The 16953-nt window shown below is 33.7% G+C and overlaps 2 protein-coding genes across 3 annotated transcripts; both read left to right on the plus strand.

The window, feature by feature from the left end:
* Positions 1-1309: 1309 nt before the first annotated feature.
* On the plus strand, positions 1310-5189 carry LOC129896289 (tyrosine-protein phosphatase DSP1-like). Of its 2 annotated transcripts, none has more exons than XM_055972152.1 (5): positions 1310-1739; positions 1831-1930; positions 4312-4372; positions 4477-4520; positions 4626-5189. In XM_055972152.1, exons 1-5 carry the CDS (start codon positions 1516-1518, stop codon positions 4776-4778), a joined length of 582 nt encoding a protein of 193 aa, XP_055828127.1. In that variant the 5' UTR covers positions 1310-1515; the 3' UTR covers positions 4779-5189. The 2 variants fall into 2 exon arrangements, with proteins under 2 accessions (XP_055828127.1, XP_055828134.1); XM_055972159.1 differs by having other exon boundaries at positions 1315-1739; positions 1831-1924.
* Positions 5190-8325: 3136 nt separating this feature from the next.
* LOC129896306 (UTP--glucose-1-phosphate uridylyltransferase) lies at positions 8326-16429 on the plus strand. The gene is made up of 21 exons (XM_055972171.1): positions 8326-8527; positions 8660-8707; positions 9644-9735; positions 9874-9964; positions 10791-10851; positions 10926-11003; positions 11098-11148; positions 11260-11333; positions 11886-11958; positions 12076-12133; positions 12285-12331; positions 12425-12490; positions 14559-14591; positions 14981-15033; positions 15138-15213; positions 15297-15353; positions 15450-15533; positions 15633-15734; positions 15819-15923; positions 16048-16119; positions 16205-16429. Exons 1-21 carry the CDS (start codon positions 8445-8447, stop codon positions 16229-16231), a joined length of 1431 nt encoding a protein of 476 aa, XP_055828146.1. The 5' UTR covers positions 8326-8444; the 3' UTR covers positions 16232-16429.
* Positions 16430-16953: the final 524 nt, after the last annotated feature.

The following is a 16953-nucleotide window of genomic DNA, read 5'->3' on the forward strand; positions in this document are numbered from 1 at the left end:
TTCCTACCATGTCTAACGAGTCATAAATCACAATACGTAATAAATTTGGTTGAGTGCACACTATTTTAGAAGTCTTTTTCGAAGTTTTTGTTTCTTTTGCCCACCTTAATAGTTGTAGTGCCCACTATTCTTTTTTGTTTCTGTTCATTTAATCTCTAACCACAAAATGCAGTAAACTTTAACCGTCCAAAAAGGACTTTGCAAATATGGACACCTTATCTCCATACCTCATTCCCACTTGCCTTCAATTACTTATCACCTTCCAACTAAAAGGTAATGTTACTCTATTTTGTGATCTATAAATGGCTTAACGCAAGATATTTATAATATGTTTCATCATATATATCTTTATTTTGATATATCATTTTGTCAAAAGTACCTTTGAAAGTATATTTGAGAAGTAAACATTCCTCTCTTTCAATCTTAAGGTTATGAGTTTGAATCACCAAATAAACAAAAATGAAAACTCCTAAAGAGGGAATAAAAGTACATTTGAGAAAAATTATTTATGTTTGACTAATTAATTTTTTAAGAAAATAATTATAAAAACACATATAAAGAATTTTTTTTCCATAAACTTCATACCTTAACTATTTATTATTATTTACCTATCTAAACTATCACCTTTTCGAGAGTTGCATAATTCTTAACTATTACTCCTTTTATAGTAAAAACATGCTTCAATGTTGAGTTCGCCTACACATGTGTGTTGTCAATTGAAAACAAATATTTGACTAACTCAACATCGAAGTGTGTAAAAATAGTTAAAATATGAAACTCGTAAAATAAATAAATTTAGACATGTAACTAAAACAATAAATAGTTGAGAAATGAAATTCACAAAAATATGATAATTTATTTATCTTTTTTAATCATCAAATCTTTAAAACACTCCTATAATTGAAAAGACAGTTTTTGCTAGTATTACTTAAATATATTTTTTCTTTTCAAAAAAATTGACCAAACACCTTTTAACTCTCTAAAATATAATACTTTTTCTTAGAATAAAACTTTTAACTGCAAAAATGTTTGAACAGTATCCAGCTTAGAAATGTAGAATAAATGATTTTTTAAAAGAAGTTGAAATGATCAGCATCTATTTTATATATATAAATAATATTTTTAATAATATATAAATAATGTAAGTTTTCATCGAATGAGAATTAGATGAACCCCTTAATTATGCTTAGCCCTGCCTCTATTCTCTACTATTGATTTTTAAAATATTTTTCTTCATTATACTATCGAGTTATATATATCATTAATGTTATGCTATCGGTTCATATAAATTATCTAATTTAGCATGTAATAAAATATTTTTTGTTTATTTTCCCTTCTTATTCCATCCATCTAAACCTTCACCCGGTAAACAGGCGGCGCAATTTAGCAGCCGGCCCTAACCTCTATAAAAGGCCGAAGATCCCAAAAGATTCCATAGAATCAAAATTCACATTTTATATATACTATACATTTTTCAATTCCTAATCAAATACGTAATTTGGCGCCACAGCAGCAATGCGATTGGAGAACGGCGAACGATCCACGTGTCATCCGATCTTAAAATCCGGCACCGACGACGACGGTTCACCGCCGGTGAGTTATTCTCCGGCATTAGATGGTGAAGGACTTCTCGTACCGCCTCTCAATTTCGCTATGGTTGATTACGGTGTTTTCCGGTCTGGTTTCCCTGATACTGTTAACTTCGCCTTCTTACAAACCCTAGGCCTTCGCTCAATCATGTGAGTGAGTTTGATCGTGCGATCGATCTGTTCGTTACTTGAAGTTTCGTTTTTATTATTCATTTTGTTTGTTTGCGTATTTTGTGTGTAGATATTTGTGTCCAGAGCCATATCCTGAAGCTAATGTGGAGTTTCTTAATGCGAATGGAATTCGGCTTTTACAGTTCGCCATTGAAGGATCCAAGGTTGAGGTTATTTTCCGTGATATATGCCTCAATATCAGTATGATATACAATGTTACGATCATGCGATTGATTTGTCTCAAAAAAAAAAAAAGAAGCATTTTTGTTGTGGTTGATGTCATGAGCTATGTGATCAGGATCTGATTTTTCTGTGCAGGAAGCTGTTGCAAACCATTACTTTTTGGATAAGTCAAAGAATTTCTAGTGTATCATGCGCCTAGTTGGTATTACGAAAATGTATAACGTAGTGTATTCTTAGCTTATCCTCAGTCCTTTGCCAAACTATTCCAATTGATCCTTACAAGTTGTAAAGCATTACCAGAAAGGCTTTATTTGAAGTTTGGACTAAATCAATTGGGAAAGTTTGGCAACGGACTGAGGATTAGCTAACTATACACTATGTTGTCCATTTTTGTAATACCAACTAGGTGTGATATTATGGAAATTGTTTGACTTATCCAAAAAAAAAAGTAATGCTTTTATTCGCTCCATTTCCTTATGTCGGATGATGGTGAAAACACATTGTTTTTGCTCTCTAATTAGTTAATTGACTTGTTTTCTAGCTATAAAAGAAAGTAAAAATGGGAGTTAGTTGACTGGTTATCAAGAAGAAGTCTATTTATTGGCATTGAATACTTACTTGTTCTCATCCTTAATTATTCCATGTTTGAAGTTATTCCGATTTTGTATAATAGGAAAGGGATTAACCATTAGTTTCTTTACTAAAACTGGAATTAGGAGACATCTTTCTTCAAGGACCAAAGTCAAAAGGTTTTGTGGTATTAATTTGTAGGAGATGAGGTTATAAACTTTTGTGGTCTACGATATTTTTATTCATTTGGTTGTAAGTTGGAATAGTCACAGACCCTTAATTTCTCCTTTAGTTGTTGTGCAAGAGAACTATTATCTAGCCATCCTGTCTTTGACTCACAGTATATGTCATGTCAGAATATTAAACCTGTACTTTTGGTTGCATGGCTCAAAATATGCTCTTGTTCAAAACCGTCTGCAAGTTTTTCACATGTTTATATTCATCAAGTGTGAGTTGAGATAGTTTTGTATGAGATAGTAGGACTAAAGAACATGAAAGCATGCGATGTGTTTAGGTTTCAGATAGCTGCAGACCTATAATAGGTTAAAAGTCTTTCACCATGGGGCTTGTCACCTACAACCTCATGCTGTGTTTTTTCTATGATTCTCTCAAGGATCTAGTTCTTAAAGTGCCTCTCCCTCTTAAATTATAACACTTTGTTTTTACAAAAAAATGCGAGTACAGCTACAGCTTCCTTCTTAGCCACTACTCAGCATTACTTGTCGCAGTTCATACTTCATAAGGGCCTGCTGCAATTGGTGCTACTTGATCATTATTAGCACTTATTTTGTCTTTCTTCTATTTATTTTTAGCTTTTAGTTTTCTTCTGTTCCCGATGCATGAACCAACTGGTTTCGGTGGTGGTGCAATACAGGTAATGCTGCAACGAAAATAATTCATAACCCAAGAGAGGGGAGGACGTAGGGAGTTTCTTGTGGTTTCTCAAAGTCTGAAGAAAGATTATCCAATTTCCAGATTTTAAGTGAGAATAGGTACATTCTAGTAGTTGATCCTGTTGGAGCTGTGCACTTGCTTGGAGAAAATCATCCAACTGGTGTGTAGGAAATAGAGAGATTCATCCACTAGCAATATTTAATTGCATTCTTTTCGGATTCACCAGAAGCAGGTCATATTAGCTGTCCGACTATCCAAATTTTGCATATCCCAACTAATTGGATTGCTAAACTAGGAAGATCACTAGATGATTTTCTTACCTTCTATGTTGAACAGTCTTAGAGGAAGTCAAATTGTTGCCTATTCAACTTGGAAACCATTGTATTTGTCATACCCTTTTCTATGCTTTTGGTTTTTAATCGTCATGTTCTAGCTATGATTTCTCTTTGCTGTGTGAATGCTGGACAAAGCTACGCTAATCTTTTTGGTTTATCTTTGTCTCCTCCACCGAAGCGTGATTGGTGAATAAAAAACGTCCATGTCTATTCTTGTCCTGTAACAACTTTACCACATTGTATCCGGATATCTGAAGCTGTTGGTCAAGTGAAAAGACATCTTTCTATTATGGAGATGGTTTGAAATTTAAACAAAGTACTAACATGGTTGCAATCTATACCGGAAGGTACACATACTACAAACATTAGTAGCAACATATATGAATATTGTGCTATTTGCTTGTAGATATTTAGAAATTTCATATGATTGTGCAAACCGTGTATGTGAATGTTTTTATAGTTGTTTCTTTGCAATCATCTACGGGTAAATAGGGAACATTTCTTTCTAGTTGTTGATATGAAGCAAAAAAGTTTCATGTTGATTAGTACTCGACTATTTCTCAATGCAGGAGCCACCATTGGTCAACATCCCAGAGGAAACAATAAGGGAAGCTTTGAGGGTTGTCCTTGGTAAGTATGAAAGGTTGCATTTTATTTTGTCTTGCTTTAGTTTTCTGTCCACTAGTTTTGCTAAATACTTTCTGTATTACAATTTCACTCGATTCTTCTTGTAGATGAAAAGAACCGCCCTCTGTTAATTCACTGCAAAAGAGGAAAGGTAGTCCTTCGTTTGTCTGTGTTTAAAATTCTGGCTTTCTTCTTACATGAATCTTCACACAACATTCCTGACCACCATTTATGTCTTGCGTGGTAAATTATGCAGCACCGAACTGGTAGCCTTGTGGGGTGCCTCAGAAAATTACAGAAATGGTGCCTCACCTCAATTTTTGATGAGTACCAAAGGTATGCTGCTGAGAAAGCTAGAGTATCAGATCTGAGGTTCATGGAGTTGTTTGACATTTCCGGCTTCAAGTAGCCACCGACATTCTGTTCACATTCCCAGAACTAAATGGACAAGATGTACAGGACGAGAGGCAATTTTGGCTTTGCATTTTTAACTGGATCAAAATTTTTGAGTCCACTCCCAAAAGTATTGGATTCCTTATATGAACTCTGGTTATGGTTTTCGCTAGTATCCGATTCTTCTTTTCATTTGGACATAGTCTCTCTCTTTGTAGAAAGTAGAAGGCATCTGTTAGATGCTGCTATGGCCTATGATAAAGGGTCTCATCTTTTCCTATTTTTGTGTTCATTGGAGATGGATTGGGAGGTGTAAAGTTGTGCATTATTTTTGCTTATTAGAAGGAAAAAGCGAGGGGGTTGTGTTTTCTTCAGTTTGACTTGTTAAGTACTTTGAACTCAATGCACCTTCGTTTTTGTCTCTTCATACCTTCTGGTATAAGGTTTTGAACTGCCAGTGGAACTGATATATTTTAAGTGGTTAATTTATTTACATAATGATAATTTGAAGACATACATAAAAGTTTTTTCAAAATTTGAACCGAAAGTGTCTAATAGGAATATTTTATTATGCAGCTATGCTTTGATAATGGTCCTATTACCTGCTAATTGTGCATTTTTCTCAGGCCAGCCAGATATAGTAAGAAACCCAAAATGTGTTTGTCGAGATGTACTATGAATATGAATAAGCCCGATACATGGTTAGTACTTGGGGTTTGCCCGTTTGAGTAGAACCGAGCCCCGGATCTTTTTTTAAAAATTTTATTTTTTATTTCAATTGTTGAATTAATCCTAGTTCAAGGTACAAACAGTCATAACAAGTACAATATCGAAATCTGTATAATCCATAAGGTACAACCCTTGATATTGAAAATTTAAGTAAATTCAAATAACATAGTATTTGGTAGGAGAAAAGTGACTTGGGAAAAAATTCACAAGGAAGTGATAAACAATAAAAGTCTTTTTTATCGGAATCATTTTGCATTACAACAACAAAAAAGAATAAAGTGCATGCATACTTTATCTTTGCCTTGTAGAGATAGAGATGAAAATGAGGACAATGATTGGGGAGGGAAACATTTCGCCTTAAAAGGAAGAAAATGACTTCTTTCCTTTATGAGCGGAAAATAAATTTTACAATAATTTCAGTCGTATTAAACACACTTTGTTGTTGTTGGTAAAATCTCAACCTTTCTACTTGAGTCTATGCTTGATTGTTCAAACCTCAAAATTAAACCTTATGTAACTTGGATTCTTAGAGAATCAAGAAGCTGGCAACATCATTGTCAAGTTCAAAGAATTTGTTAAAAACAGACAAATCATTTGATAGCTACTAAGATAGATTTGTCTTTACATTTTTAGCTATGAAAACTTTTTCCCCACCACATGAAAACGTATGTTATACTAGTGTTTTAGAATTATCAACTCTTATCTTGTGTTTTTTTCTCTTTTTTTTTTGGTTTTTTATTTTCTATTCAAAATTTGATATATGTATTTTTAAGTACCAATTAATTTAAATTTTTGCCCTATAAGATTCGTTAGAAGGGGAAGATCCTCTCTATTAAGATATTTTCTATTTCTAAAGCTCGAATAAAAAACTTCTGATTAAGAAGAAATGAATATTATTTATCTTATCATTATTCATGAACAAAATAGTTCATGCTTTTGCTATTATTCTATTTTTCTTCTTGCATATGTATTTTTTAAAAATTCATTCAAAAATTGAGAGAAGATATTTCGCTTTTACTCCGTACTCAGATTCAGATTAGTCAACCCCCAAAGTTTTCTGTTGTTTTATGTAGACCTTTTGAAAACTCTCAGACTAATTTAATTTACACATAAAGTTTGTACTATTATATTAGAAAAACACAATCGGGCCCCACTCCCAAGTTTATTCCTGCGCATATTCTTTTTTCTTTAGGACATATTTGATGGTCTTATAAAATGATTTGAGAAAAATCGAATTTTATTTTTATCTCAAATATAGAAAGACGATTTTAAGATAATTGTATCAAGTTATAACATATTATTTTTATATTTTTTAGATAACTGTACCAAGTTTTCTAAAGAAATTTATTTATTATCGTAAGTGAATTTAATATGATGATTTGAAAATTTTATACTTGACTAATAATGTATATAATGTGAAGGAGAGTCTTGAATTAATCATAAAAGTATTTCTATTTTATAAATTTGAATTATGAAAATAATCATTAATATTTATATTATGGTAGATGATTTATACCACACTCTTTGAAGGTGACATGATTGCAAGATATTATTCTCTCCATAACTATTCAATATCTCTAATACATGTTTCAAAGAATCAATTGCTCATTCAATCTTAATTTTTTAATTGCCTTTATTAAGAAGCAATTTTTCTCTATTAGGTGCCAACTGTTTTTCAAATACCATTCTATTTTATACATTGGTTTCTCTAGAACTTTTCAATATCTCAACATGTTTCAAAGGATCAATCACTTTTTTCAACCTCAAAATTCTTCCAATTCGAACATGACATTTTATTAAAAATAAAATGTTAAATTATATGTATTAAAGATATAAACATTTTTATATATTATTAAATTTATTTAATTATCAGCTATCAAAATTTATTTATTGTTGTAAGTGAATTTAATATGATGATTTACAAAGGCTATATATTACCGGTGTATATAATGTAACAGTGAGCTTTAAAGCAATATTGTGTTATGCATTCAAATCATGAAGATAACCATTAATTTCTAGATCATTTATATTATATTTTTTGTGAAGTACGACTCTTTTTAAATATCGAAGATGATCGCAAAATATTATCCTCTCTATAACTTTTTAATATTTCAATACATGTTTCAAAGGGCCAATTGTTTTCTCAACCTCAAAATTCTTTCCGTGTGAAACAAAGGTATGTAATCACTTTTATTAAGAAGCTATTTTCCTCTATTAGGTGCCAATTGTTTTTTCAAATACCATCCACTTTTTACACATTATTCTCTCTACAATCAGCACATTTCAAAGGATCATTTTTTTTTTTTACATATTTAAATTAATTTAATAAAAAGTTATTTTTATATTTTTAAGATAACGATATCAAGTTTGCTATCAAATTTTATTACCTGTTGTAAGTGAATTAAATATGCTGATTTAAATTTTTCTATACATGGCTAAGACCTAAGAATGTATATAACATGAAAGGGAGTCTTAAATCAATTATAAAACTATCTCTATATTATGAATTTGAATCACAAAAGCAATCACTAATATTCATATTAAAATATATTATTACATAATATTATTCTCTCTATAAATTTTCAATATCTCATATTTCAAAAGATCAATTATTTTTTATTTGAACACATATTAAAGTCTTCTTTATTAAAGAAAAAGATCAATTATTTTTTCAACCTCAATTTTTTTTAATTTGAACACAGATTAAAGTCATTTTTATTAAAGAAAAAGATCAATTATTTTTTTAACCTCAATATTTTTTATTTAAATATAAATTAAAATCGTCTTTGTTAGAAAACGTTTTACTGTTACCATATAAATACTTGTCCACTTTCCCTCTTCATTCACACACTGTCTATCACTCCTCTGCTTACTCTCTTTTTCCATTTGCTTCTATTTCACGCTCTTAGAGAACTTTCGGGTTCTCTCTCTGTAAATCGCAATCTTCTTCGCTATGGCTGCTGCTACTCTCTCTCCTGCTGATACCGAAAAGCTCAACAATCTCAAATCTGCAGTCGCCGGTCTGAACCAAATCAGGTAACTTCTCATCTTCTTGTTTTTTTGCGAATTTATCCATTTCCAGTGCTGTTTTGTTACTGATTTGGTGATAGAATTAAGTTGTTTTGGATCCAGATACTGATTTTAATTTTTTGATTTTTTTTGGCGCAGTGAAAATGAGAAATCTGGATTTATTAACCTTGTCGGTCGCTATCTAAGGTACAGTTAATAGTTTTTGGAGCTATCAGCTTTTTGATGTATTTCTAATGCTGCGTGATTTGAGATTATTGTTGATTTGCAGTGTTTTCTCATAATTTGCGAGTTTTCGCAGATCAAGTTAGTTTGTAGCTCAAAAAGTGCGAATCACTTCATTTTTGCTTTTTATTGACTGTTGATCTGTTGTGGCATTGGGGAATCGTAGTGGTGAAGTGTAACACATTGACTGGAGTAAAGAGTAGTGAAGAGAAATGTAATATATCAGCTTTTTGATGTGATTTAATGCTGAATAGTTACTTGATATGAAGTTGTTGTTGGTCAGTTGATGATTTGTAGTGTTTTGCACCCAAAAATTGCGTAAAAAATTTCCGAGCTTTTGCAGATCAAGTTAGTTTGTATAGTGTGTGTGTGCAAAATATACATAAATACCCGAGCTTTTGCAAATCAAGTTAGTTTGTTTATAGTGTGTGTGCGCAGAATGTACATGAAAATCCGAGCTTTTGCAGATCAAGTTAGTTTGTATACAGTGTGTGTGCAAAATGTACATGAATATCTGAGCTTTTGTAGATGAAGTTAGTTCGTATATAGCGTGTGTGCGTGTGCAAGATTTACATAAAGATCCAAGCTTTTGTAGATCAAGTTAGTTTGTCTATAGTGTGTGTGTGCAAAATTTACAAAAAGATCCGAGCTTTTGTAGATCAAGCTAGTTTGTTTATAGTGTGTGTGCAAAATTTACATAAAGATCCAAGCTTTTGCGGATCAAGTTAGTTTGTATATAATGTGTGTGCGTGTGCAAAATTTACATAAATTTCCGAGCTTTTGCAGATCAAGTTAGTTTTGTAGCTCGAAAATTGCGAATCACTTCAGATTTTTGATTTTTTTGTATGATTTAGTTTTGGTTATTGATTGTTGATCTGTTGTGGCATTTTGGAATCGTAGTGGAGAAGCACAACACATTGACTGGAGTAAGATCCAGACGCCAACTGATGAGGTGGTGGTGCCTTATGACAAGTTAGCACCTCTTTCTGAAGGTATTTGCACAGTATTATCTAAAGTTTATATTCTTGTGTTCTGTCATATCATAATCAACAAGTGTCAGAACGGATTATTTAGTATTAGATCGATTTGAATGTTTTTCTCGAGAAGTTTGATTATCTTGATCATTGCAGATCCCGCGGAGACTAAGAAGCTTTTGGACAAACTTGTTGTCCTGAAGCTCAATGGAGGCTTGGGAACAACAATGGGATGCACTGGTCCCAAGTATGTATTTGCAGTTTTTTTCTAGCCAATTTTTGGTTTGAAATGTATTGGAAAACAGAGTACATTGCAACTGTGACTTCATTAAGCTTGCTTTATTGGCGTTAGTCTTGGTGGATCCAGTGTGTTTTACTCATCCTTCTATGTCTTCTTTTTTTTTTCATCTGATGCTGGTTTTTAGACTCGTTTTCTGGGAACCTGAAAATTTCTAAGTTGTGTATGAGCTGTTAGCGCATGATACTTTGCTTATGTTATTTCCAGTTTGTTCATGCTAGTGCATTCATCAGGGGAGACTATTAAAGCAATATGCTTGGGTATTCTTGAAGTTACATATTCTGGCTGATGGGGGGCATCTTCAACCTTTATGTGATCTAATCACCACTCGAATTTGGTGGGGGTTGGAATACTATAAAACAGATACTCCTACTATACAAATTTGCTGCTTGTGTTGCCTTTTAGTTTTAGGAACTCAGATAGTAGTAAAATTAAGATGATTTGTGGCTACTTATCTTGTAATTAGATCAGATTCAATCATTCAGCTCACTTGTCGGAGGCCAGGATCTATCCTCCTGTGTCATGCTGTAAATAAATATAATGTGACTCCAGCAAATGTGTTTCCCCTTGCATATATTTTTTGAAGCATTTGTATGCTTGAAGCTAGAGAGAAATTAAAAGTTGGGAAGACTTGGCCTTTCTTCTATTGTCTGAAATATTAGCTTTCAGAAACTTGCAACTGCATACGGAGATGATCCATTTAAAAAAAAAGTGCTTGCATTTTGGTTTATCTTATAAGATGCAGAAATTTTGAAGTTTTTTTTTTCTAATGCAGATCAGTTATTGAAGTTCGTAATGGTTTGACATTCCTTGACTTGATTGTCAAACAAATTGAGGTACCTGCATATTAATGGAACATGCTAATCTGTCATGGTGTTCCACTTTTCACTGATTAACTCTTGTTCTGTAGGCCCTCAATGCCAAGTTCGGATGCAGTGTTCCCCTGCTTTTGATGAATTCATTCAACACCCATGATGATACACTGAAGGTGAAATTATATATCTTTGATGTGTTCTCTTCCACGGTTAAGTTTTCCTGTTTGTCTAAGCACACAACTTCTTACCATTGCATTCTCTATGTAGATTGTAGAAAAATATGCGAACTCAAACATTGATATTCATACATTCAATCAGGTCAGTGTAACTAATCATCAGTGATATCAAGTATCTACAGCTTGTATCTGCATGGGAAAAGTTTTGGATTTGTAAAGAGAGATTTTAACGTTTTCTGTTAAATATTTACAGAGCCAGTACCCTCGCCTGGTTACGGAAGACTTTGCCCCACTTCCATGCAAAGGCAATTCTGGAAAAGATGGATGGTAATTGACAGTTTAAGATTTGGTCTTCCTGGTGATTTTTTCTCTTTTAAAAATGAGTCTTAATTCAAGTTCTGGAATATGTAAGCTATTGGGCTCTCTGTTGAGTTATAATAACAAAGTTTCATCCTCTCTTCTTATAATCTGAAACAAATTAGATATGGATCATTTTATTGAGAAATAATTAGATCTAAATTTTTGCTGTTTCTTTTGTTAGCAATTGGGCGGGTTATCATCGTTATGTTGAACTGAGTGACCTGAACTGATAACGAAAATTATCTTCATTTAGCTGTGTTTAATTTCTTGTCTCTATGTTTATGTACTATCTTTTCTACTTCAAGAATGATAACCAGAATGCTGGTAATTACTGTTGTGAGCCAAAATTGTTTGGTAAAGCTGTCTGTTTCATGGGTTTACTTTGTTGAATTGCTTTCTTCAAACAGTATATCCAGTCGAGCAGACTTTAAGAATTATGATTCCTTGTCCATCTTTTGTAGTCCTTTTGTAGATATAACATTTATATTCACTTGGCTAATGTACATTGCTCATGTATAGGTACCCTCCAGGTCATGGTGATGTTTTCCCTTCTTTGATGAATAGTGGAAAGCTTGATGCACTACTAGCAAAGGTTTGCTGCTCATAACATTGTCTTCTTCTGTTTATGAAGGCGTTTTGGCGGCCTTTTTTACATTTACCGTCTGTGTGAAATATTGCCTATTAATTATTATATTTTAATCTTCCACAGGGCAAGGAATATGTCTTTGTTGCAAATTCAGATAACTTGGGCGCCATTGTTGATTTGAGTATCCTTGCTATGGTTTTGCATTGTTGAAGAAACTACAGTGCTTTTATGTGCATTTAATAACATCTCAATCATGAAGAAGGTTTTGACACTAAGGCTATTCTCAATTGCCTTGAAAAGTGCATCGTCTTTTCCTTAATTTGTCATTGCAGAAATCCTTAATCATTTGATCCTAAACAAAAATGAGTATTGCATGGAGGTACTGACTTGATACTGTCATTTTGAAACTGCATCTTCCTAGGTGAAACCAGTATCTACTTTCTGCAATTTCACAGCTTGATGAGTATTTCAGGTTACTCCCAAAACTTTAGCTGATGTCAAAGGTGGCACCTTAATCTCATATGAAGGAAAAGTACAGGTAATTGAGTTTATCTGCGGTTTTAGATTCTTACTTCTGAAGTATAGTTGCAATTCCTGTCTATGTATCATCTGTTGGATATAGACTTGTTGAAAACAACCTACAAATAAGTACTACTACCTAGATTTGGTCTACATCACTTGAACTACTGTGTATGTCTATTGGAGAGGGTCTGAAGTCACAATTTATGTTCTGACCCTTCATATTGCTACCTCCCAAGATTGCATGTGGGCCCGTGGAAGGACAGTATCTGCAAAGTGAATATAGTTCCCTCGGTGGTGCTTCATCATGATGCAATATCTTGGCAGCGTGCTTGCTCCTAGTCCTTTGCAATATACATACGGAAGGACCTATTGCTCTAAGTTAGTCATTTTTCTTTTTCCCCCTTTTGACGCTGGACATTGCGCAGGCAGTTTATGGCTGAGCCAGTGTGATAGAAACCAGGATGAAAACTAGATGAGAATGAAACTTTACTGGTTAAATAAAGTGCAAGGATCTTAAACACTGCATTAATCAATAATTATGTCCGTATGAAGTGGACAAATCTCCAGATACAAAGATAATGATAATCCTTTTCTTCTCCAGAATTCTCCTAGATACATATATTTATACTAAACATAAAGATAACTCCCAACACAGAGAAACAGTTGCTGCTGTAGATAACTGCTGCTTATAACTACTATAGATAACTACTGCTTAGATATTTCATTATCCTATTTAAAACAAAGAAACTAAGATGGATTATCTCCACATGCTTGTCTAGATTTTCTTCCAGAGTAAGTCAGTTAAGGAGTCGTCGTATCACAATGGTACGATTTTTCTTATGGAAATATGGGATTGTTGTCAAATGTAGCATTTGTTAGTTCTTACAGCATGGGCACTCCACGTAACTGAAGATTGTTAAAAAAAAAAGTACACTTAAGGAGAAACCCTGTTACTTTGTGGTAGAGATTAGTGAGCTTATTAACAATTTAGGGATATTGCCAATTTTCAGTATATCTCGACTTCGAAATGAGAAGCATGGGTTAGCTGGGGTGGATAAATCTGTCCATGAACTCTGGGTGGGATGAGAGGAAGTAATTGTGCTAAGAAATTTTGTTTGAGGCACTATTCTTTTTAGGGATCCTAATAGAAAGAACCGAAGTTTAAATTTGCACACTATGCTGTGAGTTCGCGAGAAATCCTTTTTCTCCGCTCTCCTAAAAAGTAGAGTTCATGTTTTATTGTAGACTCTTCCATTAGTATATAAGACCTGCGTTGGGTGTTTGCCCTGACTTTCCTAGTATAATTGGATTTTTCTTTTCCTAAAAAGAAAACTATAAAGTCTCCATATTTGGCTAGTCCTTTTTTCTTATAGGGAAATGGTTATGACTATCTAAATAGAGGTTTATTCGTTCTAACATAGTAACATTCACAATGTAATCCTAGGGGCTTTGAGAGTTTTGGGTAGTGGGAGAAACGGTGAGACACAAGTGTTACATTAACACTTGCGTGAACCTCTTTGTATTCCGAGTGAATTGTGTGAGGTTATTTCTCTCGATATTTTGTACTCTCATATTTATAGTGGATTGCTCATCTCCTCTTGTGGACGTAGGTCAGTTGGCCGAACCACATTAAATGTTTGTGTCTCTTATGGTATATTTCTTGTTTGTCTTCTTACTCACGATCATTCGAGGTTTGCTTTGCTAGCTTCCGCATGACACCTAATTATTTTGGTCCTAACAACCTGATCCTAACCTCGGTAATTTATGTTTCTCAAGATGCTGTTTGGAAGATTATGCAATGGATAAAAAAAGGGCTGCCTGGTGAGGCTGGATCTTAGCTGTTAGGCTCTAATACGATGTCAACAAATGTTGTAATGACAAGTTGATAATCATGAACTTAGATTTAATATGCAGAAATTGACTATGTTTCTTATCAAGTTTTATACCAAGAGGTGGCCAAAGGTTGAAACCCTCTATGAATAGACTTAGGATAGTTTTGCTGCTGCTTGCATGCCTTCTGCATAATATATATGAGTTGCTTCTGCAAAAGGTTCTTATTAAACTTCTCTTCTGTGGTGCTGCAGCTCTTGGAAATAGCACAAGTCCCTGATGAACATGTGAGTTGTATCTCCTGTTTCTTCCTTAGTTCTTCCTTTTGCTGATTTATATGTTAAGTGTTGTTGGAAGGCATGGAAACGGGAAAGTGACTCAGGTTTCTAAGTATAATACGATTTAGTTAACAGTTCTCTAATTGGGCTAGAATCTATTGTTGAAATGGATATATCCATCTACATCTCCTTTATGTAGCTAGTGTCAAGTTACAAATGCTCATTTATTCTCCTAGATCAATATTTGGTGGTATTATTCAACAAGATGAGTTTGAAGTTGCATCACCTTTTCTTTGCCAATTTGAAATTTTTCCTCTTAACACTATGATGTATGTGATTCTTTCATTTCATCCTAGAGGGGGCTAGTTTGATGTTCCGTTTTCACTTGTTTGGTACAGGTCAATGAATTCAAGTCAATTGAAAAATTCAAAATTTTCAACACCAACAACTTGTAAGTCGAGATAGTCTAATTATCTCTTATGACCTACTCTAAGCTTTATTCAGCAGTCTTGTCAATGAAGCATGTTCTGACCGAGAGCCCTCACTGCTGTGTAGGTGGGTGAATCTGAGTGCTATTAAAAGACTTGTAGAAGCAGATGCACTCAAGATGGAGATTATTCCCAACCCTAAGGTATCAGTTTCTGCTTGTTTAGCATGTGTCCAAGGTTGCAGCACTTTGTGTCAGTGCCTGATCTAGCCAATATATATTGTCAGGAAGTGGACGGAGTCAAAGTTCTTCAACTTGAAACTGCTGCTGGTGCTGCGATTAAGGTATTCAACTTTGTTCTTGATATTTTTGTCGCCTTGGTTCCTCTTTTTCGTGATGTTTGTTCCTATGCATTACTAATTACCATTTTATTCAACCAGTTCTTTGACCGGGCAATTGGTGCTAATGTTCCTCGATCTCGTTTCCTTCCAGTGAAAGCAACTTCAGATTTGCTCCTTGTTCAGGTTAATTACGATCTGCCATTGCGTTGATTTACAGTACTATACATCCTCAGTGAGCTTAAATGATTTGTAGTGTGCTCATCCACCTGTGTATCTTTGCAGTCTGATCTTTACACCTTGACTGATGAGGGCTATGTCATCCGAAACCCGGCCAGGTCTAATCCATCCAACCCATCTATCGAGTTGGGACCTGAATTCAAGAAGGTTAGCATCAACTCTTTCAAGTAGATTAGTGCTGCAGATTTATGTGACATTTAGCTGAATGCAGTCACTGTCTTGTCTTCTCAGGTGGCCAACTTCTTAGGTCGTTTCAAGTCTATTCCCAGCATCATTGATCTAGATAGCTTGAAGGTGACCGGTGATGTATGGTTCGGATCTGGCGTTACACTAAAGGTAATTAGCAAAACTTTGTTCGTCTTTGACGTGCATTTAACGACTGTCCAATGACATTATCCTACTTTTGATTTGTGTTTGAAAATGTAATGTCCTCTTGAATCATCTTCTTCTGACAATACAGGGGAAAGTGACCGTTGCTGCCAAATCCGGAGTGAAGCTAGAAATTCCAGATGGTGCCGTGATTGCAAACAAGGTAATACACTCGAATCTGAATACCTAACGGATGTACCAGATTTAGATTTAACTCGGGTGTCTGATGTCGTTTCATTTATTTCCAGGACATCAATGGACCTGAGGATATATAGAGGAGCTGTTGGTTCTAATTCGACGTCGCAAGTCTGCAAGTAGTATGTTTGTAGTGAGTGTAAAATTGTCTCTTCAAAATAAACGAACAATTTTGCTTGTTTTGTTAATGGAACAATTGCGAAAATACAAATGACTATATCAGAGTACCTTGTTCCTTCATAATTTCCATAGGAATTCGATATATGTCAATCAGCCAACTGCTTGGTAATATTAGAAAAATGGAAAAGAATTTCTATATAGTAGGTCAAAGTATACCTACCATATAGTAAAAGGAAATTTTAACTTGTGTTTATTAATAACGAAGGGGTTCAATTAATCATGAAGAACCAAATAATTTCATGTTATTTGTGTTTCCTTTCTAGTTCTAATAGAAAGAGCTTATTCACGCCATATGTTTATTCCAAAGTTAAGTTATTTATGAAGTAAAAGTGTATAACATTAATTAATTAAGTTATAGTTGTGCATATTCAAACATATGTCATATGTCATACGTCATGCATCAATTTCCCAATACCTAAAAGTTAATGGTATGGTTTGAGAGATTATTTTATACAAGTTATACCATACCAATTTCCCAGTTATTTTATTTTGTATAACAAAAAAATGGCTTTTCAATATTGTTTCAGCATTTCAATTTCTCTTTGGTATCGATATGATTATGACGATTATTTGATTTGACATGAAATTTGAAAAAAGGAAGAACGCCTTTTGATTTGTGATC

This window comes from Solanum dulcamara, chromosome 1 (genome assembly GCF_947179165.1).
Source record: "Solanum dulcamara chromosome 1, daSolDulc1.2, whole genome shotgun sequence".
Taxonomy (NCBI): domain Eukaryota; kingdom Viridiplantae; phylum Streptophyta; class Magnoliopsida; order Solanales; family Solanaceae; genus Solanum; species Solanum dulcamara.